Raw genomic sequence first — 25,747 nt, 5'->3', positions numbered from 1 at the left:
TTATAAGTGGTTATGTTTTACAATAGTAAGTAAGAAAGTTGCTTGTTCAAATTAAGTTAATAATTTCTTATTTTTATTACATTTTATGTCAAAATCTATTTCATTGTGATACTCAAAAGTATGCTTGTAAAAGTAAAATTAGACTTGCACTGTTTTGATTAGCATCTAAGACTTAAGAAAGGTAGCAAACAGCTTTAACCCTGATTTGCATAGATTTTAACTGCACTGAGTAAAAATAAAAAATATTTTATTGCAATTAGAAAATATTGTGAATATATATTACCTTGTACCTTTACAAATGTTAACAGCCATTTGGAAAAACAGTAAAGTAACATTTTGAAACTTTTATGAATATTTACCAGAGTTTTTATATATGTTGAGAGAGAGGAATGTTGTTGTTAGTACAAGCTATAATAGTGTAATGTAAGTTAGTTGCTATTATTTTGATTTTGTTAATAGTGTGTTCATTAAATGTTTTTTTTTATTCTGCTTTGTCCTTTAATAGGGAAATTGTATTAGGATATTTAAATGATCTGTTTTAAATTCTTAACCCTACATGTATGGGTGAGGGTTAAAGTATGCATTCCATGGCCTTTACTTAGTGCCATTCAACAAAGTGTTATGTATTTGATTTCAGAATTATCAATTTTACCCTATATTGCTGATTTAGTGATATTTCATGGTAGAGAAGAATAAATATCAGATACAGTTTATGTGGATATTGAGGATATGTACTTTAGAGGTTATGCAAATATAACATACAAATTGTATGATGGACAGAAGTACTTTTAATTTTCACCTGAACATTACCTTGCACTTTTTCAGAGTCTGAGTCAGACTGATGTTTGTCAGTTCACAGACACATCTTAAGAATAACTACTTTTGTAACACATCTGATTTGTAGTTTATAACAAACTTGTATATTTTATTAGGTTGTCACATTTTGTGTGAATACACAGTAAATTTAGAATTATAGTAAACATTTCTGTTTCCTATACAGGATTGCTCCAATGGACCAACCCAGCATGTTTGATCAATTTTTTATTCTTCTAATGAATAAACTATGTTATGTCATATTTCATTACTTTACTCAGTTAAACACTGTATAAAAATTGGGTATGTTTACCTATATGTGTAATAATGTGACATCTATGTAGCTTTATTGAAAGTTTCATTTGTAGAGATGACTAAGACATTTGATTCATTGATACATTATATGCAAAGTGAATTACTAGTATGTGTCATAAAAAGTTTAATAGTGAAGCTAATTCATAATTATTTTTCTTGTAATAATATCTTCTAAATGTTATTTATTATCGTTACTTGTGTTTTTACAAGGAATATAAATGTGATGAATAAGAGTAATAATATATATACATTTATTTTTGATAGATAAAGATATTGACTTTATTCTGAAACCAGAAGCTCTTCCTGAGTTAAGTGCAACTCCTGTTTCAAGTACAAATAATCTTCCACAAAAGGATAAACCTAATTTTACAACATCTTCTGCCTGTCTTTGGTATCTCATCCCAGAGGCTGTGAAGTCTGATTTTGTTATGTGCAAAGTCCAAGATGTAAAGCTAATACCCATGATGCCATGGGGCATACACTTACCCATTCGTGTAATAGAAGAATTAGACTTTGGAAAAGTTGGATGTCAAATTGAAGAATTGGGGTAGGCATAAATAATACCAAGTTTACTTCTTGCAGCTGAATGGTGTATTTGTATATGTTTATTCATTGATGGAGACTTTATACAAAAATAATTTAAAGTTTTGAGTTTTTAAGCTTATAACCTTTAAAAATTTGAAGTAATGAGTTTAAAAATGTTTAAATGCCCAGAAATTTGATTCTATTTAATACTCAGTCTGGGATGCAGAGAGACATCTTTTATGGGTTTATTCCCAAACAAGACTTTTTAATACTTTTATTTCTTTTAAATTCTGGATAGATTTAAACTTGTGATACCCTGGATCTGAATTTCTTCTCCAACATTACCAAATTCACACTAGTTTCTAAGCTGTGAGAGAGTAAAATGCATACACCATTCCAAAATGTCACACAAAACATGGTGGTCATGCACCATGTTTTGTGTGACATTTTGGAATGGTGTATGCATTTTACTCCCTCACAGCTTGTAAACTAGGGTGAATTTGCACGAGATGTGGTTTCTCGTCACTGTAAAACTGTTTTATGCATGGTTTTAACTTCTGTTGATAGAGATGGGTGACGAAGATTCAGTGAAGCTTGCTTACTATTATTAGGTTTCTAAATGCAGTCTTTATATGAACATGAAAAATTCTTCTGTTTTGTATAATTGTAACATATCTTATATCTTCGTTGGCAAACACTATTTAGATTTGAGTTCTTTTAGCAATAGAGTGTTGTTGTTTTGTGAGGTTAATAGATCAAACTCTTTATCATAGTACTTTTTTGATGTTGTTCTAACTTGCATACCAAACACTCCTGTAACTCAACTAATACCCTGATTTCAGGTCTTGTTTATGTACAGACTAGGTCATAATATGAAATACTTATTAAATGTATCATAGAAGTAATAAAGTTATTGTGTTAAAGTATAATACCTTTTGGTATTCCATTTCAGTGACACTTGTCAGCAAATAGCCTTAGGCCACTGGGTAAATGAAATCAGATTTCATTTCTGTCTTAAGTATAAATTCTTAGGTACTGAAATTCAAGCTATATTTGTTTGTTGTAGTCTTTAGCAGATACTGCAGAAAAAATAAACTAATTTGGTATTGTTATGTGAACTGGATTTTACAATATTTTTCCCAGGTAATCCAAAAGAACCCATTCACTACAGAATATGTTGCAACAATACATTAGCTTGTAGTTGAATACTTAAATAGTGGGCTGACTTTATAAGTTTTCTAAGCACTTGTTTAAACTGTATCAGAAGCTTTCAATGATTATATAAATCTCCACTTCCAGGGCAGTTAAAGAACTAGCTGATAAGGCAATAGCATTCTTTGAACTTGGACTTGGGCTGGTTCCTTCTGCTAATTGTCTGACTGCAGGGTCACCATGGAGTGGTTGTAGTCTACTACTTACAGGACCTAAGGGTGCTGGGAAAACATCGCTGGCCAGAGCTATTTGTCGAAAATTGTCAGATCCTTTTCATTATGTTTTTATTAGTATTTTGGATTGCAAACGGCTAAGAGGTAGGATGTAGAAACATCATTTATTATTCTCTATTTACCATGTAATCTTGTTGGGGTTTTTACTTTGTATTTTATTTAGAGTTATTGTTTGAATGTTTCATAAAATAATAATATAATTGTTATATTTTAAAAAGTAATATTAATTTTTTACCATTATTTTTGTTGTTGTAAAGATATCAATGTTGTGAACTTTAAAAAATTATAATGGTTTTAGAGCTGTTGTCACTTTGGAACTAAATTTGTCATAAATCAAGAACTGCATTGTAGTAAAATACAGCCTGAAATTGTAACATTACATGAGAAATGCAAAGTTATAAATGCATACTAAAGTAATTGTTTTAAATTATATTACTCATTTTTAAACCAGCTAAGTGAATTTTTTTTTAACAAGTATCAGTTTAGATTAAACATGTGATGAAATCTTTTTCTCTTGTAGTTTGTTATATATTTCATTTTATTTACATTTTAAGTTATTTTTGTATTGATTCTCATATCTCCAGATATTTTTTTCATTTTTATATGTTATGCATTTCAGTCAAGTTTATCTTTAAGACTATTATGAATTTAATAAATAACTTAGTGAGGACTTCAGAGAATCAGGAAACGTATTTACTAAAATATTACTTTTTAAAAATTTTCGTTTTTATAGAACAAACCAGTCATTTATTAAAGATAAAATGAAAGTATTTATAATTATACATGAAATGATTTATTTGTTTTCAAGACTAAAATCCTTAGATAATAAAAATTATTTAATAACATTTCCTGTGGTTACTGAGGCAAAGTTTGTAGGGATTATATCTCACCATAAGCTGACTTTCATTGGAGCAGCTATGTGTCAAGTCAGCAAGACCACAGAACATCCCATGTGTCCTCTCTTCCATCTTTTGGGGAGTGGATCGATGTTCTGCACTACATATCTATTATATCCTTATTCAGTTGAAACTGGACTATGAGTCTAATATCTGTTGCTCTGTCAGTACCTCATCCTTGAAGATGTTGGACCCCATTCATCATCTGGGGCTTTGGCTCTGCACAGTTGCTTTCTGCACTTCTTCAGTTCAGAGTTTGTATACTTAGTTTCATGAACCTCTTTTACACCTCTGTCTTTAATGTATACTTCCAAACTATGACCCTTACCACAACATCTAATTTAGGGTTTTGTTTTCCATCTTCAGTGGAATAGATAGTCTCCTTTTGTTTCTTCTGACCTTTATATCCAGGCACATCTGGCTGAATTGGGTCTGTCCTTGGATGACATTGCTATCTTCACTGGTCAACCTATCCCACCATGGCTTATTACCATCCCTACCTGTGATCTTTCTTTCAATTATCTGAGGAAGGCAGATACACCCAGTTGGAAGCTAACTCTTCTATTTGCCAAACATCTTTTGAACCAACCTTCCATTCCCACTTATACTGCTTATACTGATGCTTTGAAATTAGGTGACTCTTCAATTCTGCTGTGGTGTGTTGTTATTTGTTGGTTGCACACAGGATCCTTTCTACAATTTGTGTTCACTGCCAAATTGTATGCCATTTCACTTGCCCTGGATCATGTAGAAGCTATGCAATACACCATTTATACTATTTATACTGACTTGCTTAACTATTTACTGACCCTGGAATAGCTTCACATTAATTCTCACTATGTTCTCATTAATATTCAAAACTGACTGGCCCATTTCTATTTATCATTCATTTCTGTTCAATTCTTCTGGTTACCAGGCCACATTGATATTCATGAGAACGAACTTATTGACACTACAGCTACGTCCATCTGCTTTGGTGCTACCACAGCCACGCCCATCCCACATATGGACTACGGTCCTGTATTCAAGGCTTGGCTCTATGTATTTGACTTGGAGTGAACAACATCATAGTAAGTGTTTTCAGATCAAACCTTTTGTTGCTTTTATACCTTCTTCTTCCATAAGGATCAGAAGGAGGAAGTTGTCCTGGATAGGCTATCTATTGGTCACAGTGTTTTTAATTTATCATTTTCTTTTTTTCTGGGACTGATGCACCAGTGTGTGGTCTGCATGACACTCAAGTCACAGTAATTCACATTTTACTGTCATGTTATCATTACGACTGTGAGTGATGGCACCATTTTAGACACGTTTTTACTATGGCTTCTTCCTGATGTTGGACAGTATCATTTTCAATGGTGACACTGTCCACTTCAGCTGTGTTTATGAATTTTTAAGGGCTATTGGTCGTTTTAATTTGAAAATTTGGCCTTTGTTTTGTTTTAATGTGATTTCTTTTTGCATATTTTAATAATTTTACTTCTATTTTTAATTTTATTTTACTGGTTGTTTGGCACAGACAGCCTAGTTGTTTTGCAACAATAAACACCAACTAACCAACTATTCTCCCAAATGCTGCTTCTTGGCCTGAGCTTTAGTGTGTAACCAAAACCAAATGTTTATTGAACATATTTCAATTTGCCAGTAGAACAACAAATCAACTTGCAGAACATGAACAATATCATCTACCTATTATTCCTAAAAGTAGTAGTAACAATAATGTATATAACAATACAGTTATGAATATCCCAAAATATTTAGTAATGGGGCTTGAAATGTCACTCAGAATATTGTGATCTAAGTTATCATTTTATAAGTAATGGGTAGCATAAACTGATGGGCTATCTTTAGTAACAAATACTTGACTATTTCATATAATTAATTAGGTTTTTGATATACTCGCTATTTTATATTGTTGCTGTTTGAACTTGAATTTTTCTCCCTTTTTATTAAGGAACTTTGAGCAATAACTGCTAAAGAACATATGCAAGAAACATAGTGATTTATTTTTGAAGTATTTATGCTGAAGATGGAATTATACACAAATTCTGAGGTGTCCATGTTCTTTATCCTGTCAACGTTTTTATGGTGTTAGATTTCTTCCAAATGAGTCTTTATTTTACTCTAACAGTATCATTCCAATAATTATCACATGGAAATGGAAGTACTTAGTTGAAGCCTGTTACTAATCTTTGTTACCAAATCAGCTTATTTCTCATTTTAAGACTTAAATCTTTTAGACATTGGTTTTAACAACACTGGGATAAAACAATGGTACAGTTTATCTTTGAAATAAAAAAAAAGGGATGTGGGAGCAATAGGGTTAGACTTTCAAGGACTTTCTGGGACTTCATTGTAACAACCATTGATTTTGAGTACCTGCAGTACTGAACATTTTGTTTGCAAAATTTCATAATTTTCCAGGATTTTCATGACCTATGTGAATGCTGTGTGAAGTATTTATGTTTCAGAACATTTGACTGAATAACTGATTTTTATAGTGAAATTAATCTTAAAGGAGTCAGTGAAAGTTTGAAAAGTTGTTGGCAAACTTTGCTAGTCACAAAATCCTAATGAAAACCTTAGATTATTTTATTCTGTGTTAGTTATCTTATTCTACAATTGATAGTTGTAGTATTCAGGTACATTGAATTTAAAGAAGGAAAAGTGTTCTTAGTATTTGGAATCCCCTGCAGATTCAGAAATTGTTAATCAGATAAAATGAACATGATCAGTGAATAAAAGTGGTAAATATGAGTGTACAAATAAAACAAAATATTTATTCATAGACTGATACAGTAATTTACCTACAGTTATGACAGAAAGTGTTCGTACCCCTGCGTCCCGAGTAGTTTTTCGCTCATAACTTAAAAAGTATCATGATTAAGCTAACAGACGTATATTATATTATAAATATTATACTAACACACATCTACATAAATTTTTATGAAAATTAAATGACAAATAAACTGTTTATAAACAAATAACCAAAAATAGGAGGAACAGAAAGTATTTGTACATTTCAGAACGTGTGATAAAACTTATATTCCCGTAAAAATTTTTTTTAGTTTGGCTATTAAACTACATTATATCATTCCAGAACTAGACATTGGGTTCATAATTATTGGAATTTAGCCAGTAAAAAATTTACTTCCGGCAATTTAGCGCGCTGTGTCCATCATTATCTGCTTGGTCATCATGGCGAACAGGAAAAACTGTCCAGTGATTTAAAATACCAAATATTTGTAAAATACAAGTCTCGTGTGTCTCTTTCCTGTATTGCTACACAACTTAATGTGCCGAAAGCTACTGTTCAAAGCATAATTGCCAAGTTTAAGCTTACAGGATCAACTACTAACCTCCCTTGTTCTGGACGCCCCACCAAAATTTCAGAGAGAACCAAGAGGAAGGTTCTCAGAGAAGTTGGTAGGAACCCTCGTTTAACACGTAATGACATACAGAAACTGGTAAGGGAAACTGGGGTTGAAGTAAGCACTTCTACAGTTACGAACATGTTACACTCTTCTTGGTTCAAAGTATGCCGTCCTTGTAGAACTCCATATTTAAAGCCTGTTCATTTAGAAGCATGATTGAGGTATGTAAAAACATGTAGATAAACCCTTCATCTATTGGACGATTCTAAGATCAAGCTTTTCGACCACTATGATGTTCGCAGTATTTTTCATAAGAAGGGGGAATGAAATCTTTCAAAGAACACCGTCCATACAGTTAAACACGGAGGTGGCTTGATTATGCTATGGGGTTCCTTCAGCTCTTCTGGTGTAGGCATCCTTCACCGCATCAACGGAATCATGAAAAAAGAAGAGTATGTTGATATATTTGGTACTTATATCAAGAATGATGCTCGGAACTTGTGGCTGTGGGGTTGTTGGATCTTCCAGCACGACAATGACCCTAAGCACACATCGAAATATGTGCAATCCTGGTTGCAGAGAACCTTATAAGAGTTCTGGAGTGGCCATCGCAGTCACTCGATCTCAACCCAATTGAAAATGTTTGGTATGAGTTGAAGACCAGAGTTTATCAGTGTCATCTGAAAAACTTGCAAGAGTTAGAGGCCTTCTGTAAAGAAGAATGGAAGAAAATACCAGTTGAGTACTGTCAAATGATCATGGAGGGCTATGAGGAGAGATTGCAGCAAGTAATTCACCTGAAAGGCTACACAACTGACCATTAAAGTAGATGCACAAACACTTTCTGCCCCTCCTATGTTTGGTTATTTATTTATAAACAGTTTATTTGTCGTTCAGTTTACATAGAAATTTATGTAGGTGTATGTTAGTATAATATTTATAATATACCATACTTTCATTTTCCTAATCATCATACTTTTTAAGTTTTGAGGAAAAAACTTCTCACAATGCAGGGATACAAACACTTTCTGTCGTAACTGTATGCTAACTAACCTCAGTGCTTACTACTGCTTACATTGGTTAGAAGTATGTTTATACAAGGTAAAATATAATGATGATACCACACTTTCAAGTCAAACAAAAGTCCAAGTCTGGTATTTCATATTCTCAGATTATGTTACAATGGTATCTTTTTATATTTTTTTCAAGGAAGAGAAATCCCTAAGTTGTTTTAGTTTGGTCACATTTCTGTTCCCTCTTTTGGTTGAGGATGACCTCATTCCAGGAGAGCATGATACAGAAGTTGAGACAAACAGGCATGAATTTTACTGATTACTCATTGTGCAATGTAACCTTTAGTAGTAACACAACTTCTCTGCAGAGACACCAATTAAATAAATGCAAAATAAATTAATATTTATGGAAATGTATCTGAATATACCTAATTAAAGAGACTCTCATTCAGTGTATTAGATGGTGGTGAAATAAGTAATTCTTTCAACTGCAGCATAGTTGAAAAATGAGCAACTAGTGAAATGATAGTTAGAAACCATTGCCTACTATTTTACCAGCTATTCAGTATAAGTGTAAGATAAAAGATTTACAGTATTATTTGGTTTTGGTACTTTTAGAATTTATTAAGTTAGTTTACATGTAACACATTGTTTTTAATAATGTGATTCAAAGTTTGGTGCAGATGTTAGTTTTTACAGAACTGAGAAAAATTAAACTACCTAGCAGATCAAGCTTGATATTCGTTGTGTGTAATAAGCTTGTAAAATATATGTAGTAAAACTTGGTTGATTTTAATAAATAATGTATCCTTATACATATTTATTATGTTCTTTTTAACAGAACCCTAAATATGTAGCATATACATTAGTTCTTTTTTCTGAAGAGTTTACTATTGATTTAACTGTAATTCACCAATTGAATGTTGGGAAAAAAAAATGTACAAGTTCCCCATTCAAAAAGTGCAAACTGGTATCTCTCAAGTTTAATTTTGGTACCCTGTGACATTAAACAATTCTTACCATCTCTAATTTAATATAAAATTTTTATTTTATTCTTACATACACAAAGAATTTGGAAATTTCTGTTTAAATAAGAATTTTGAAATTTTTGTTTGATATATTTTTCTTACCCTGTGTAATTAAATATAACAAAAATGCTGAACATTATGTTAAAAGCCTTTAGTTTATTATTTTTAAAATTGTTCAATTGAACATTATTTCAGACATTTTTTTAAAAATAGAAGAGGATATTTAATAAGTTGTACAATCACTTTAGCACTAGATTGGAAACCAAAAATTGTGACTTAATGACAAATTAATCTTTTGAGGTATTTTGGCATTGATGAAGGTTTTCAATGGGTTAATTTCAGGTAGAAAGATAGAAGGCATTCAAAAAGCATGGTACAGAGTTTATTGTGATGCCATTTACAGAGCTCCATCTATAATGTTTTTGGAAGACTTGGATTTACTGATTCCTGCCTCAGCTTCAGTGGAAGTAGATGTGTCTCCACATGGACAGTACATTATTAAAGTTGCTGAAGGTAAGTTATTCATAATGGATTTTTTTCAGCATCCACATAGATTGTTTTTCATTTAGCTATTGTACTTTGAAGTTTCAGCTTTATGCTTGAGAAACACATCTTAGAAAAATATTAGTTTCTTCAAACTATTATTTCCATCTGTTTTGTTTGTTGGTGTGTTTTTATGGCTGCTTTTTCTATTCTATTGTTTTCCAAGTTTAACCTGTTTAAAGAATTAGCCTACTCATGCATCTGCCTGAAGTGCCACAATAACATTGCTTTGTTTTGTGTATTGATGCTCTTTATCATTCTCTGTGGTGTACTTTTGTTGAAAAAATGTTTTATGAGCCAACTTCTATTGCCTTCTCATCCATGTTATCAACCCATAAATCCCTCTACCATTGGTGTAGTATATAGTACATAATAAAAGTTGAACCAAGTGTAAAAGAAACAACAAAAACATAAAGTTGCACTATAAAATTGATAATGAATATTATTTTTGCTTTTATTAATATAAGATATGTAAAAACCAATCTGTGTTAAAACCTTTGCTGTCTTGATCCTTCCTAAATCATTTTATGTTAGTGGAAGTTAAAAGTTTCATGGAAAACTTAATTATAATTTTCCCTAGCATTCAGAAGTATGCAAGAGACCCTGATAGATTCAGGAGCCAGGGTAGTCATGCTGGTTACAAGTAAATCAGTAAACTCTCTTCATCCATCTCTTTCTGCTTCACGTGGAGTTCATGTTTTTGATATGGCTTTAGACATTGTACCTCCAAATATGGTTTGTATGAATTAAATTTGAACTTTCTAAAGTTAAGTTAATTGTTAAAGGTTTTAATATTTACATTGGCTGAAGTGGGAAGATCTCTGAGGCAAATTCTTTACTTTAAATTTTTTTTAAATTTCTTTTTGCCCATTACGGGGAATTTTGATATGTAAAGGAATATCCAAGTTTAACATTGTTTCACTAACTATCTTTGTACATTGTCACAAAAAGAAGCAAACTGGAGAACTTACTTAGGACCCAAATCCTAAACTGTTTGCTTATGCTATTTTATGCTAAATTATCTTATTCTATTCACAAGGTATTTTTTTTCAAGCTGGAATGTATTGCATTTATACTTGTTTAATAAATGTGATTAAAAACTTAATTTATAAGAAAATTCAAATTCAAATGTTCCAAGATCATCCATAATTTACCACTTTATTTAAATAATGAGATTTTATGATTCATAAAAATAAAAAAATATTTCGGTGTATAAAAGTCTTTTATTCAGTTTTTGTTGTCAATAATCAATCTTTGTCCATTTAAGACTGACATGTTTCTTGCAAATCAGTTTCTGCATAAACCACTGTAATTAGTACTTGCATGTTTTTGTACAGTATAGTTGTTATTCATTTGTCGTATCACATTTAAAAATGTAATTCACAATATGTAATCACTAAATGATCTTGTATCACTGAGAAAAGTGCAGGACTATTTCAGTCAGCTTTGTTGCATACCAAACTTCAATAAGTTTAGGAAAAAATATGTAACAACATTTTCTTTCATTCTTCGTCATCATTCAAATGACTTTTTATACGATTAGATTTTCTGGTTTATTGAACTGATAATAGCATGGTGGTTAACACTTCTGTATTATGAATCTCAAGGTGCATAGTATGCAGCCAGATGCCCCAAAATCATGCTCTACACTTTGGGGACATTAATGTACTACAATAGTTGAGATTGTCCTTGTCCTTATTCATGTGAGATGGAGATACTAAATTCAGTGGTGTTTCTCCAGGGGACTCTGATATTGCACTTCTAGGTGATCCTAGATATTGTGGAAGAAATTTAGATTTGCTTTTTCCAGTCCCTTCCTTTACTCTGTCAGCTTCTCACAAGGCCAATTTGGATCATTTGCCTCTGGCTTCTTATTTTCAGTTGATTAATTAAGCATGTGATGTTTTGGGTCTTACCATAGTTGCTTTTTAATCTGAGCCTTCCTTGATGGCAGAAAAATCTGAGGATGAATACTTAGTTGTTTCTACATTACATGATATTGCAACTTATGCAGAGAGGTTTACTGCTCAGTAACATGAAGGGGCAATTACGCTTTTGTCTGCCACATTTATTGGAACAGCAGATGGACTTGCATGTTTTGTTTTGAAGTTAAGCACAAACCTACACGATGGACTGTCAGGTCAACTTGAAGAGATCACTAGTTACAGTTCTGAGATATTTATCATCCTTCCAACCTTTGCTGGAAGACTCTTGGAGAATGTCACATCAGTTTGATGGCAAGTTGAGACCATTGTTGGCATGGACCTTGGGTCAGTTGTCAGGTTCTCACCTTCCCTAGTCTCTTGGCTGTTATGTTTTCGGGACTTGTTGGGTAGAAATGTATTGTTGGAGGGCACTTATCTGCCAGCAGCTGCTTTCTGTGAGCTACATAAGGTGCCCTTTCCCCAACCCTTGCCCCCTCATTGTGGATTCCTGTACGTGGTGAGGGGATCTCCCAGAGAAGGTTTTGTTCTTTCTGGTTACCTCCTCTGGGATTGAAACATTCACCCACGTGTTTGCCGTGAGTGGCGACTCTTGAAGGGGAGGAGAAGATTCTGGTGGTTGAGGGGTCCAATCCTAACACACCACTTTGGCCTTCAATTCCTGTAGACGGGCAGCCTTTGGGTGGCCCCCCTTGGGTTAATCGGCTGGTTCACTTAGGTTAGAGTCAACCAAGTACCAGTGTTGGAAGTTCTCAATTGGTGTTGTGGACATTGTGTCTGAGGCTGGTGTTTGGGTATAGTACTCATGAAACCCTGGCATTGCTGCAATGTCTTTGCATGACATTGTAGTGCATTCCCTCATCGGGCTCCATGGTGGGTGGGGTCAGTGGATACCAAAATTTTCTTTTTTTCCTATGGATCCTCCTATGAAAAATTTAAATAAAATAGTGAAAAAACAGTCAATAAGTAAACGACTACGTCTTGAAGACTCTGAGCAACAATCTTCAACATCTGTAACACACGTACCTCGTTTTCTTAAATTACATTCTCTTTCAGAAACACTTTCAGGGCAAATGTCCCCCTTTTTTATTCAGAAAGGACTAGAGGGAATTGCTGGTTCTCCAAAGTCAGTAAAGGAGCTTCAATCTGGAGACATTGGTTGAAACATCCACATCCCAACACATTGAACTCCTCTTGAATTCAAAGGCAATTGGGAATGTACCAATTGAGGTTACCCTTTATGCTACCTTGAATTCATCATGAGGAGTTATTGTTGAAAGGGATTTGAAGAACATCTCCAAATCAGAGATTCTCACTGGTTTCTCCACTCAAGGAGTTTCTGCAGTGAGGAACATCTCCGTTCGCATAGATGGAGTAACACTGCCGACAGATATCCTCATTTTGACATTTACATCACTACGTGCACCTGCCACCATTAAGGCAGGTTATCTAAATTGCAGGGTACGGCCGTACATTCCAAACCCTCTCCGATGTTTCCAATGTCAGAGGTTCGGCCACTCAAAGATGTCATGTCGTGGTTCCCTGACATGTACTTGTTTTGGTGGCAAGGACCACAATGCCTATGAGTGTGAAATGGACCCACATTGTTTCAACTGCAATGGTTCTCCCCCTTCCTACTTTCGTTATTGCCCTAAATGGTTGGAGGAAAAAGAGGTGCAGCATATGAAAACAGCTCATAACATTAGTTATCCTGAAGCTCGGATGTTGCTGTCCCCCACTTCATCTCGGACATATGCTGCTGCATTTCATTCCACAACTACAGTGGGAGTGCAGACAGATCTCTCTGTGCCTCCAAGAGAATCGATTTCAAAACAAATGAAAAGTCTTTTGACCTTCATGGTCAAAAAGGTTGATGAATCAACTTCTACACCCATCTCTGTTCCTCCCATACATTCCAACAAACCCCAAGATCCACATCCTTTGGTTTCAGATACATCTTTTTCTCCCACTCCAAGATGAAAAACAATCATTCGTTCACGTCCACAGTCACTGGAATCCCCTTCCAACAACAAAGACCTGTCCAATCGACCTGGGGCAGGATCCATGGAGGTTGATAGACCTCCTCTGAATAAAGACAATAAGGAAAAAAGACGTGGTTGTAAACAGAAGAGCTCTCCAGCCAATTCATCTACACATCATTAAAAATGGCCACCTTGATACAATGGAACTGTCAAGGTTTACGTTCTAATCTGGATGACATCAAAACACTGATTGCTTCCTACCATCCTGTATGTCTTTCCTTACAAGAAACATTTCTGAAATCTGGCGATACAGTCACCTTTTGGCAGTTTTCTCTGTACAGAAATGACAGGCTGTGTGATGGTCGAGTACATGGAGGGGTGGCATTGTTGGTTGATAAGCATGTGCCCACTTACTCTGCTTTCTCTCTTAACATTTTAGACTAGGTGTCAACATTGGTTTTATGCTTTTTCTGTTTTTCAATGCTATTTTGTTTTACCTTCATTTCCTTTTATGAATTTTACCACATTTACTTTATTTTTACCTCTTTACTGGAAGTTTGGCACAGATAGTCTAGCTGCTTTGTGTCGTAAAACACTAAATCAATCAACCAACCATTGGTTTTTTTAAGTGTTCCTGGATCTTAGAATCAAGGTTTGATGTTGCACATCTGCATTCATCCTTGTAGTCTTTGACTTCTCAACTTTCTCAGTTTTTACAAGTTCTGCTTTTACTAATGTGTCTAGACTCCCAACATCTGCTTGGTTCATTGATATTCAGAATAGATTCCACCCATATCTATAAGTTTTCTGCAGTTAGTTCTAATACCACCAGGAGTGGCGTTGACTACCTTATCCTTTTGGGATTTTTGGGAGATTGGCTCTGATAATTTCTGGCCAGGTGGATAACCTTTACTAAGGATCCATAGAATACTACAAGCCTTTGCATTGGGATTAATCATTCATATCACATCACCACTGCCATCATCCTGTCAACTAATAGTATTTCAATCTCTTGCAGTATACTTGGATTTTGGAATTTCATTCCAGGGCTATCAGAGATATGTTGGTCAAGACAGCAGTGAAACAAGTTATTCCAGTTTTTTCAGAGTTTTGTTTTCATCTGTTTTTTGTTCCTCAATCAAATCCTAGATCTTCCAAAGTTCAAGATGAAGTCATTACTCCCATTGTATTTGTATGTTTCACCAAGACTGTTTGGTGTCACCAATACCTATCTACACCATCCCCTAGTGAAGTCATCCCATCACTGTCCATGTTTTATGCACAAGTGTGAGGTGCTGTAGTTCAGGACTCAGCTCTACAAACTATCATTGACACCATATATGTTCTACCAAACCACACAAGCTTTTTCTCTTGTTACCTCCATTTTGTTAATTGATGGAACATCATGCCCAGATTCTACTGTCAGAAGCAACCAAGTCAGGTTTTGTTATCAAATCCAAGAAATCTATTTTCATTCTAGCACAATATATTGTCTAACTTGGGTGTCTTTTTCAGCACATATCTTAGTTGAGTTCAGTTATTCCCTGGAAGGCTCTTTGTTATGAAACTGTTAATACAACTGTTACTCAAGTCTTTCTCCCACTGCATGGATGAGTATCACTTTTGGGGATGTGACCATCACTTGATTCTTTCATAACTTTGGGATGAAAACATCTGAGTTCCCTTCTGTGGTCTCTATATGACCAATGGGTCATGAACAGCAGTTCACTAGATTCCCCAGTCTTTCTATTCTGGATGCATCCAGTCAGGACTGAATGGGATTGCACATTTATATCTTCCCATCAATACTTCTCTCAACCAGAGTCCTAGTTATGATTTGTTCAGTCCCTTATGTTCTTTTGGTAGTATTGGACAAGATTGGCTGGCTTAACCCAGATTTACACTTCTGTGGTACCTTCATGAGTGCCCACCTCTTTCACTTCCTCTTTGACTATCTCTGTTAAGGCAGCCGTAATCCACCATTATACACCAAACCATTCTAAAGCTCAAACTTAAAGCAGAGAGGTTATGCAGTCCTTTTCATGATGTTGAGGTTCAACTTCTAAGGTTGTGTTGTATCTGTATAGTTCATGATGGACATTTATCAGCAGAAATGGCACACATGTTGACAATGGTGTATTGCTAAATAATTGAACCCACTTTGTCTAGAAATGCCAACCATTGCTCATTTTTTTATCTGGTTCTTTGACAAGGGCTTAGCATCTTCCAAAATACCTTATAAAATGGTAGCCTTATAGGCTACCTCTAGATACTCTGAGAAATGGAATTATTTGAGTCCCCAGACCTCTTTGGCCTCCTCAAGTTGGTTGATGTCCTTTGTCTCAAAAGAGTATTTCAGTTATCTAACTGGGATATTAAGATGGTATTAAATGCTTTTTCTCCACACCTGTTTGAGCTTCTAATTTTGTATACTATGTATCACCTTTCTCTTAAGGTTTATGTTGTTATTGGTCTGCAGATATCACTGGTCAGATTTGTTTGCACTGTATGTGTTCAGGACACTTTATCAATCTACCTTTATCCTTCAATTTCCGTATTAAGCCCTACTTATTTAAGACACTAGCAGCCAGAAATTGGATAAATCCTTTTTATCAATTTATCTGATTGCTGTTTATCACATATGTAACTGAATGGAACTCAGTCATGTGTTATGTCCAGTAGGGACTTTGAAGTGTTATGTTGCCTGCACTCATATCTTTTTAAGGTGCTATACAATTACTTTTTATTCATTGGGATCCTTCAGTTTCCTAAAATTTATCCCTAGTTACTTTGATGAGATGGGTATGAAAATTGATCCATATCACATAATCTGGGTTATCTTTCAGGAGAAGGAGAATTTTACAAGTCATGTCTGATCATGTTCATCACATTTCTATGTCCATAACAGTCCAGTTAATTGGCTGCTGAAAAACACTGTGAATACTTTTATCTCACAATATCTGCATTATTTGACATTATCATCCTTTAAAGGTTTTCTACTACCCCCCTGTAGCTATCTTAGCCACATTCACTAGATTATAAAGATGGGTGAGTATACTTATTTTAAATATTGTGTCTTCTTTACTTTCCAAGATCCCTTATTTCTTTTTCACGGGATCCCATTCTGTGGTGAGTATTGCCTAGGCAGGTTTTCTTTTATTAAACCAAATACACTAACAACTGTTATACAACATACTTTATCTAGATTGCAACAGGCTCTATAGAAATGAAATGTTCTGTAAAACAACCTAGAAGCAGGCCAGGTAGTATTACTGCACTATGTTGGACTGTCACTTAAGGATTATCATGAGTAAAGCATAAAGGTATTTATCCTGCACATCCCTACCAATCATCAGGTTGAATAAATTGGGGTGGATTTGCTTTTAAAAATTTAAAGAACTTGGTTCATTGTTCCTAGGGCTCTCAAAATTGCATTACCACACCAACTTTCCAGTGCAAGAAATTCACTTTTGGAGAAGAGAGCAAAGTTGGATGCCCTCCTATATCTGTTTCTTTCCAGATGTTGGTAGAAGAGGTCTCAGCTTACACAGAAGTCCATTTGTAATACAGGTTCAAATTTGATGCTTGACTATTAGGTTGAGTGTGGCCCTTCTTTTTGATTAATATTGCTTCAGTACATTGTTCATGGAAGAAATTCTATTATCTCCTCGTAATTCTGAACATGGTGTGATTCCATCATGGTTCTTAGTTAACCCTAGTTTGTTCCATGTCCTCCCCATAATTCCAGGGAAAATTGGAATTTATCTTGCCAGTGTGGTTGTAGGGTAAGGATGAGTGTTCATAATTCCAGACTAAATGCGTTGTTTCCTCAAACTGAGTAGGGCATACAGGATCTCATCATTCCAAGTTTGGGATGTTGCCTTTTAGACTTCTTTGAATTAAAAAGAGGGTTTGTCCACTACAGTGTTGCTTACCTTCTTATTGTAACTTGCAAATGAGGAAAAGTCAAACTGGTGCTTAGATAGGCAAAGGAAGGGAACCCTTGCAGTAGAGTAATAGTTGTAGTGTGAGAAGAGGTAAGTATTATTTCAAATACTTGTTTGGTTTAAGAAAATGTTAACATCAATGTTCAAACTGAATATCCTTTCTCAAAATAAAACTTGTAAAGTTATTTGTATTTCATCAACAGGAGCAGAGAAAAGAAATTTTAGAATCCATTGTTTTGTTCAAAACATACCTTTGTGCTAATGCATTGAAAACAGTTAACTTAGCTACTGTTGCTTCTAAGACCGAAGGATGTTTTCCTCAGGATTTGGAGATTATTGTAGACAGAGCTACGCATGCTGCTTTTCTTCGCTCAATTTCTGGTAAGTCATAGTTAAGAAGCTAACAATTCAATCCATATACTTCCTCTTTTTGTACTATTTAAGTCCATATACTTTTTCTAAGGCAGCCTTCACGATTAAAAGTTTGTTCAAACCACAAATATATATATTAGATAACACAGCTGATGTTATTTTATTCCATTCATTTAATATTAAGTCATCTGAGACATACTGGAAGTAAAAGTTCAGCTTAACCTCCAACATAAGAGTTTTTATGCTATTTTATTCCTGTTGTTTTTTATTAAACCAGTTGCAATAAAGTTTTATTCACAACATAACTAATGTCATAGTCAGTATTAATTTTTATTTAAGTTACTTTTTGAAGGATTGACTAAGACATTATGTATTTAGTATATGATGTACATTTTTTACGTAATGTGTATGTATTACATACAGTATATTTTTCCTGAGCGGCCATTTCCCCAAGGAGACAACTCCATCATTGCAGGCAAAATATTACAGTCCCAACAATTTGCCTATCTTTACCATTATAAAATATCTTCGAGATCAACAACTCTCATAGTCCATTCCATACTGTGACCACTAAAATCAATCCCAAGACCATTATTGGCTTTCCAGTCGTCTGTTTTTTTTTTTTAATATATATGATAAACATTAACAGGTGTTGTCATTGATTGCAGTCATGTTTAGTATTTGACAACACACAGTGCATGTCACTTTTAAATTACTTTTATAGTGATTCTAATTAAATCTTATTGTTTTATTGCTTTTGGCACCATAATTTTTAAAATTCCCACCATAAAAAAGTTCCAAAATACATGGTAAGGTGAAGCAAATATTACACTAATCAAGTCATGTAAAGCTTGTACTCATCCCGAGCTGTTAGACCTAACAAGCTTATATTGTAGAGAAATTTTATTGTCATCATTAATTTTATCTATATTACCTAATATAACTTTATCTAACCTAAAATTTTCTATTTTTTAATTTGTAGTGACATTTATGATAATAAATAAAAAAATGTTAAGAAAAACGAATATAACTCTTACTTGTGTAACCTTTTCTTTCTGTCATTGACTATCTTTCTGTGTTAGCCCTGATACTTTCACCAGTGTTACTAATCTACAAAATATTTTTTCTTTTAAGTAAGTAATGCATGGAAGAACTGAGAAAACTGGGTATCTGTCAAAATTTTCTGTTCTCTTATCATGTTACTTGAGCAGTTAGAAATTCTACTTAGCTCCTCTTTATGTTCTCATTTAAAAAAACTTTTACTCATTAATTAAATTGTCATTTATCTGTAACATCACGTGGTATGAATCATATTGCAATCAGTCAGTTAATATCTAAGATTTCTGTTGGTGATAAATTTAATAGGAGGCAGCCACAACAGAAATCACCTGAAAGGGGTGTGTTATCACACATGATTTAATAATATTACTGTGTCAGATACACTGCCTGTACAGTGGAGGTGTCCATCCATTAAGACTTTTCTTTGAAGTTCAGTGTATGTTGATTTTTCAGTAGGGTGGAGTTTCTTGTGAAAAAATTTGCAAAGTCTTGCTTTTATAGAGAATTCATGGAAGTCAGAAAAAAGTTTGGACTCATTAATATAGCTGTTATTTTGAGCAGAAGTCGAGACCTTTATTAATGAGACAATACCACTTGAGAGAGAATTATGTCTGAAAGATTAACTATCTCAGACACATGTGAGGAGAGTTGATTATTACTTGTATGATTTATGGGGTCCGTTATTTTCAACAGATTTGTCAATTTGAGGATGAATTGTTTTTAAACATATTTTTTAGCTCATGATTGTGAGATAAAATCATTTTGATAGTATCTTATTAATTGATTGCTTAGTGCTGTGGCACTTTTTTTAAAGTAAGGAAGAGGATTCAAAATAATACTGTTAAAAGTACTATAGAAAATATTCCTCAAACTGAAATTGAAAACAATGCCAAAAAACAATAATTCAAAATAACCAGTGTTTTTCTGTAATAAAATATACGTGCACACGTTTTCTGTAAATAAAATTTGTAAAACACTTTGAATGATGAAAATAAAGAATAAAATATAAAACATTTAAGAAATGAATAATTATAACAGTTTGGATGTACAATATTTAAAGAAATACCACATATAATATTACAGTTCAATATTCAAGTACAGTGGAACCCCTTTAAAGCAGCCACTTTCGGGACAGACAAATTGGCCTGATTAGAGGGGTTCCACTGTACATAATTGGGGATTATGTAAACAAAAAAAGGGACTGTGATTGAATGACCGCTTTCAAGGGATGACCGAATCTGAGAGGTGGCCGCTTAGAGGGGTTCCACTGTATTATCACAAATATTTTACACTTAATTGATGGACTGGTTGATTCTTAGTAAGAACACTTTCATTCTTAGATCACCTTTGTTCAGACCCACTGGTTGTCTTAACAAGAAGAGTCTACTGTAAAAACAAAATGAAATAAGTATGGCTGTTGTATATTGTTCAGATACTTACTGTTTATACCTAAAATTAAAAAAAGCAACTGAATATGCACTATGGTTTGGCAAGTAGTGATGTTTGCCAGTCAACTAATGGATGGACCCATAAATTGATTACACTCAATTAATAAATTATTACAGTGCTCCTCAAACCATGGTATGTCAGAGTTGGCTGTGATTGTTGTCAGTCAGTTGCCTTCTCTTGTGTTAGAAGCTCAAAATATGTAATAGTTGCATATAGCTGTGGTAGCTTTGCCATAACAAAGACAGGGCAAGCATGTTTGGTGGCAATTATAATCAAACTCAAGACCTCCAAATCATAAAGCTGAGCAAACTTGAAATTAACAATTAAAATGTTGAAATTGAATTTTGATATCTTCAATGAGCAGGGTACAGATAGACTATCATTTAGCTTTATGCTTAACAACAAACAAATTTAATGGTAGTGTTGCAATTACTTGAATAGCTGGTGTACTTGAAAACAATAACAATTGAAAACCCTAATTTACATCATTTTTGTAACAATAGGTTTAATCATAATTCAACTGATTGGTTGGTAGAATAATAAAACACAATAATAATTGGAAACCATAATTTTGTTTAGTTGATTATTTTCATTGCATTAATTGATAATTAAAAATAATTTTGATTCATTGATTAGTTGACTTTGCACTTATTGACGTGATAGCTTGTCATAGGTAATTGGTTAAAGTGCCATATTCTAATTTACACTAATATGCTAACTTTTGAATAAGCTAAGTTTGACTTGCTTTATGATGAGTAAGTAGTTGTCTTGACATTCTAATCACCTAAGCATTTAAAATTGTTGGGGCATCATTTAATTATGTGCAGAATTTTGAGAACATTAATTTTTCAACTAATTAGTTGTTATTAGTCTAATTTTATTTATGATTGTGGATGTAATGTCATATGCATCCTTTTGTTATGTTGCCTACAGTTCATTCAATAGACTCATAATACTTACTGTAGATAATAAAGTTCAAGACAAAAATGAAGCAGTTTTAACTGATGCAGACTTTCAAGCAGCTCTATATGACTTTTCTCCACTCTCTCTACGAGATTTAAGCCTTCATATTGGGGGTGATAAAGAGTGGAGTGATGTGGGAGGATTGACGTCAGTAAAAAGATCATTAAAGGAAATGCTTCTGTGGCCTGTGAAAGTAAGTTGCATTTTGAAAATCACGTTTTTACTTCCATATTGTGTGTTAACATATGCTTTACTTATAATAAAAGCATGATTAATTACGTCTAGAAGTGTAACTTAAAAAGTACTTCCAATACTTTGTGATGATTGAATTGTGAAGACATTTCTGAGAATCAGAGTCAGTTATATTTTATTATAATTTTATACTAAACTTTTCTAGTTTGATATAAACATTTATTTTACTTCTCAGTACTCATCCCTCTTTGCTGCATGCCCACTGAAACCACAGTCTGGAATTTTGTTGTTTGGAGCTCCTGGTACAGGCAAGACGTTGTTAGCAGGAACTGTGGCCAAAGAATTTGGATTACATTTTATTAGTATACAAGTATGAACTTAATTCATGATTATTGAGCTTTTACTATAATGATGAAGTAAAATACAATTAGGGTTAGTAAGTCAGAAGTTCAGTTAATTTTATTTGTATTGATATTTCCATCCTTCTGCTTTCAAAATATTATTTCATTGTTTAGGAGAATTTCTGTTGTGTGTAAGTTATGCAATTTTGATCATGGTCATGTATTCATTGGCAGAAGTGTAGGTGGTTGTGATTTTAATATCACATGAAAACAAAAACCCACAGTTCAAAACTTCTGAAGGAATGACATGTAAAGAAGATGTGTATATTTTTGTATGTTCTAATTATTTGATTTGTTAATGACTATTTTTTGACATTATGACGATGAGTAATCCATTTGAATTAAAAATATATACATATATGTATTTACGTTTGTATACTGTAGAGATAACTGATATGGGTATTAATAATTTTTATTTAAAAAAAACAGTGTTTCCACTTCCTTAAGTTATCATATTAATAACCACAATATAACCACAGAAACCACAAATTAAGTAAATAAACAAAGTAAACAAACAACAACAAAAATAATAGAAGCTCCTCTAATACAAAAAAACTTACTCAAATTGAACCAGTATTGAGAAACACTTTTATACCTAATTTATTAACTCTATACAATGCCCCTCTTCGGTTTTACACCTATCACTGCTGTTTTCTCAACAACTCTTGATCAGTTTTGATCACTTTTTTCAAATATCATTGTTAATGGGATGATGACCTGAGTATGTTGAAAATTTGCCATTTGTTTTGTGTTTTTTAAGTAAGGGTTGTTAATGCTAATATCAGTTGTCTGTAACATGTATTACGTTAACTCAAAATAATCAAAGAATTTCTTCCAATTTAGAAATTAGTAACAGACAGTAAATTTCAAGTAACATTAAAAAATGAAGTGAAATAAACTTTTATTTATTAAATATCTGTTTAGGGACCTGAGCTGTTGTCCAAATACATAGGAGCAAGTGAGCAAGCCATCAGGACAGTGTTTAACAAGTATGTCAAATTTCATACTTTCTGTGATTTTGTAGAACCTGGATTTATTATTTATATTCTTACATATTTTTATTAATTTCTTTGCATAAAAAGATTAGTCTGTTTAAGTTTGAAGTTCATTTTTAATTTTTACTTTCAGTATTATAGAACATTATGCTAAGAGTGGTCCCAATACAAAGTAAAATAATTACTTACTGATCAAGAGAGCCGCATTATTTTTTTCGTGATGGAATTAGACAGTAAGACATTTATTTGTAAAACTATTAATTTTGTATGAAAGTTGAGTTATATGTTAAAATATTAATAGTATAATAGTATTAAAAGTGGTGTTTTGAAGAATCTAACAACAATACAAAGTTTCAGTTTTACTTTGCTTCTGAGAAAGAAACCATTATTTTTAAGTAAATATAAAAAGCCAATCTAAAAATTGTGTTCAGTTTGGGTTGAGCTAGGCTTTTAGAAATGTTGTATAAAGAATATTTAGTCTTTATTAATACCACATTTCAAAACCAGTTTTTAGAAATTTGCAATTCTTCTTTGTTATTCCAAAGCATACTTACAACCTACTGACAATATAGCTAATTTTTTACATTGGTTTTGCCTATCTGAGCATTGGTCTTGCATACTCCAATTCTTTATATTCCACTTAAATGCCCTTGGCAGTATCTAATTTGAAACTTCTCCACCCTTCTCAATGCACTCTTTATCCAGGTACTGTAGATAAGCACCTTACTTAAATAATGTAATCACTTTTTTTCAACGAAACATTAGTCACGGTTTTCTCTGATGAAGCATTACGTATCAATTCCATCATTCCAAGCTTGGTGTGCATTGTCTTTTGGACAGATAGAGGAGAAAATTTGTTCAGTTTGGTGATGCTTACACTCTTGTCATGATTACTGTGATGTGAAACGCATCACTCTGTGGCTACAGATTAGGATCCAATCAAATGTATATGTCTATGACATTGTGGTTCAGTAACCTTAGCCACTAATGTGGGATAGAGGGATCAAGACCCATTAATTTCAACCCTGAATTGTGGGACCTTGGCTGTCTGGTTGGGGCTAGACTATAATGATTATTCATGTGCTATTCTACCTTTGATACAGGAACTTAGTTCCAGCTGAAGAGCCTGATTGTTCAAGATCTAGTGTGGTTCCCCACTTTTATACCACTTTTATCTTGGTACACCACTGTTCTGTAAAGACAGTTTCATTATGGATCATGCCTACACTGGCCCCTCCACCTTCTAGAATGTGGGATTCTAGTTATATTTTCAGCAGATTTTAAGTACATTTTGGAAGTTAAAATTTTCCTAAATTTAAAATGTATTTCCAATAATACTTACCTCTGCTGATACTCGCCCAACCTGCCTCCCTACTAAGAGCTGGTGTAAGTCATGAAAAAATGATTACATTATCTAAGTGACGTGCTTATATACAGTATCTGCATAGAGAGTGCATTGACAAGAGTGGAGAAATTTACAATTTAGGTATTGCCAAGGACATTTAAGTGTGGTATAAAAAAAACTAGAGCATGTGAGACCAATGTTTAGATAGACAAAGTCAATGTCAAAGAATAGTTTTATTGTCAGCAGGGTTAAGTATTATTGGAAATATATCTTCACTTTAGGAAAATGTTGTCTTTTGAAACTTTCAACAAATATAAAAATTATTAATAAAATTAATAATGTGAATACCTGCCATTTTATAGGAAAAAAGTCGTATTGATAGGCACTTTCGTAAATGTTTAATCCAAAGGGATATTTTTAATGATATTTTAACAGTAGATATTATCCCAAGAATCTACAGATAACTGTTTTGAGCCAGTTGGCAAATATATAGTAAGTGTTGTTATTTTAAGCATATTTACATGTTAAACCATTAGTTAAATGTGTAGATAAATTTTAAGGTTTTTTTTATATCATTTGAAACTGTCTTTAGGAATGAATTATTATGCTTCTTTATGGTGTTGTTTAAAGTGGTTGATTGACATTAATACTTTTTGTAAACTTAGGGCACAGTCTGCAAAACCGTGTGTATTGTTTTTTGATGAATTTGATTCCATAGCACCAAGGTAAAAAATACATATTTTACAAATATAGACAAATTAAAAGTTTTAGGAAAATAAAATTAGTACAAATTAAAACATAAAGTAGGTTTACTAATGTAAGCTTTATTTTATAGATGTCTATGGTACCCCTTACTTGCCATATTTTTTCTTGTAAAAAACTGGCATAAATTAATTCACTGGGTGTTGTAGATATAATTAAGTTTTCCAACCTTTTTATTTTTCCAATTACAAATAGAGCTGTCATCTCTCCAAAGTGTACCAAAATCTATTTTATTTAGATAAATGTAAATATATTATTTATTTTCATAAGTAAGATTTCAGTCAAAGTTCTTTGTAAGCAATAGTTTCACCAAATATTTTTTCTTCCTAATTTTGACAGTGATATTTAAGTATTTCAAAGTTTGTATGTCTTAAAAAAAATTACA

At 33.1% G+C, this 25,747-nt stretch overlaps 1 protein-coding gene across 11 annotated transcripts in view; it reads left to right on the top strand.

Moving 5' to 3' along the window:
* LOC143237123 (peroxisomal ATPase PEX1-like) overlaps positions 1-25,747 on the top strand; it is a 118,681-nt gene that overhangs the window by 36,800 nt on the left and 56,134 nt on the right. For all 11 annotated transcript variants that reach the window (XR_013019872.1, XR_013019871.1, XM_076476017.1 and 8 more), the window contains exons 9-17: positions 1,393-1,675; positions 2,953-3,182; positions 9,752-9,922; positions 10,533-10,687; positions 18,028-18,205; positions 21,670-21,860; positions 22,095-22,229; positions 23,185-23,249; positions 25,266-25,325. Coding sequence is in view for 9 of the 11 variants with exons in the window: in XM_076476017.1 (XP_076332132.1) it covers positions 1,393-1,675; positions 2,953-3,182; positions 9,752-9,922; positions 10,533-10,687; positions 18,028-18,205; positions 21,670-21,860; positions 22,095-22,229; positions 23,185-23,249; positions 25,266-25,325 (1,468 nt within the window). In the remaining 2 variants the exon portion in view is untranslated. The remainder of the gene's footprint in view (positions 1-1,392; positions 1,676-2,952; positions 3,183-9,751; positions 9,923-10,532; positions 10,688-18,027; positions 18,206-21,669; positions 21,861-22,094; positions 22,230-23,184; positions 23,250-25,265; positions 25,326-25,747) is intronic.

The sequence above is a fragment of the Tachypleus tridentatus genome, chromosome 13 (assembly GCF_004210375.1).
Source record: "Tachypleus tridentatus isolate NWPU-2018 chromosome 13, ASM421037v1, whole genome shotgun sequence".
Taxonomy (NCBI): Eukaryota; Metazoa; Arthropoda; class Merostomata; order Xiphosura; family Limulidae; genus Tachypleus; species Tachypleus tridentatus.
This window is presented reverse-complemented; position numbering and strand designations above follow the sequence as displayed.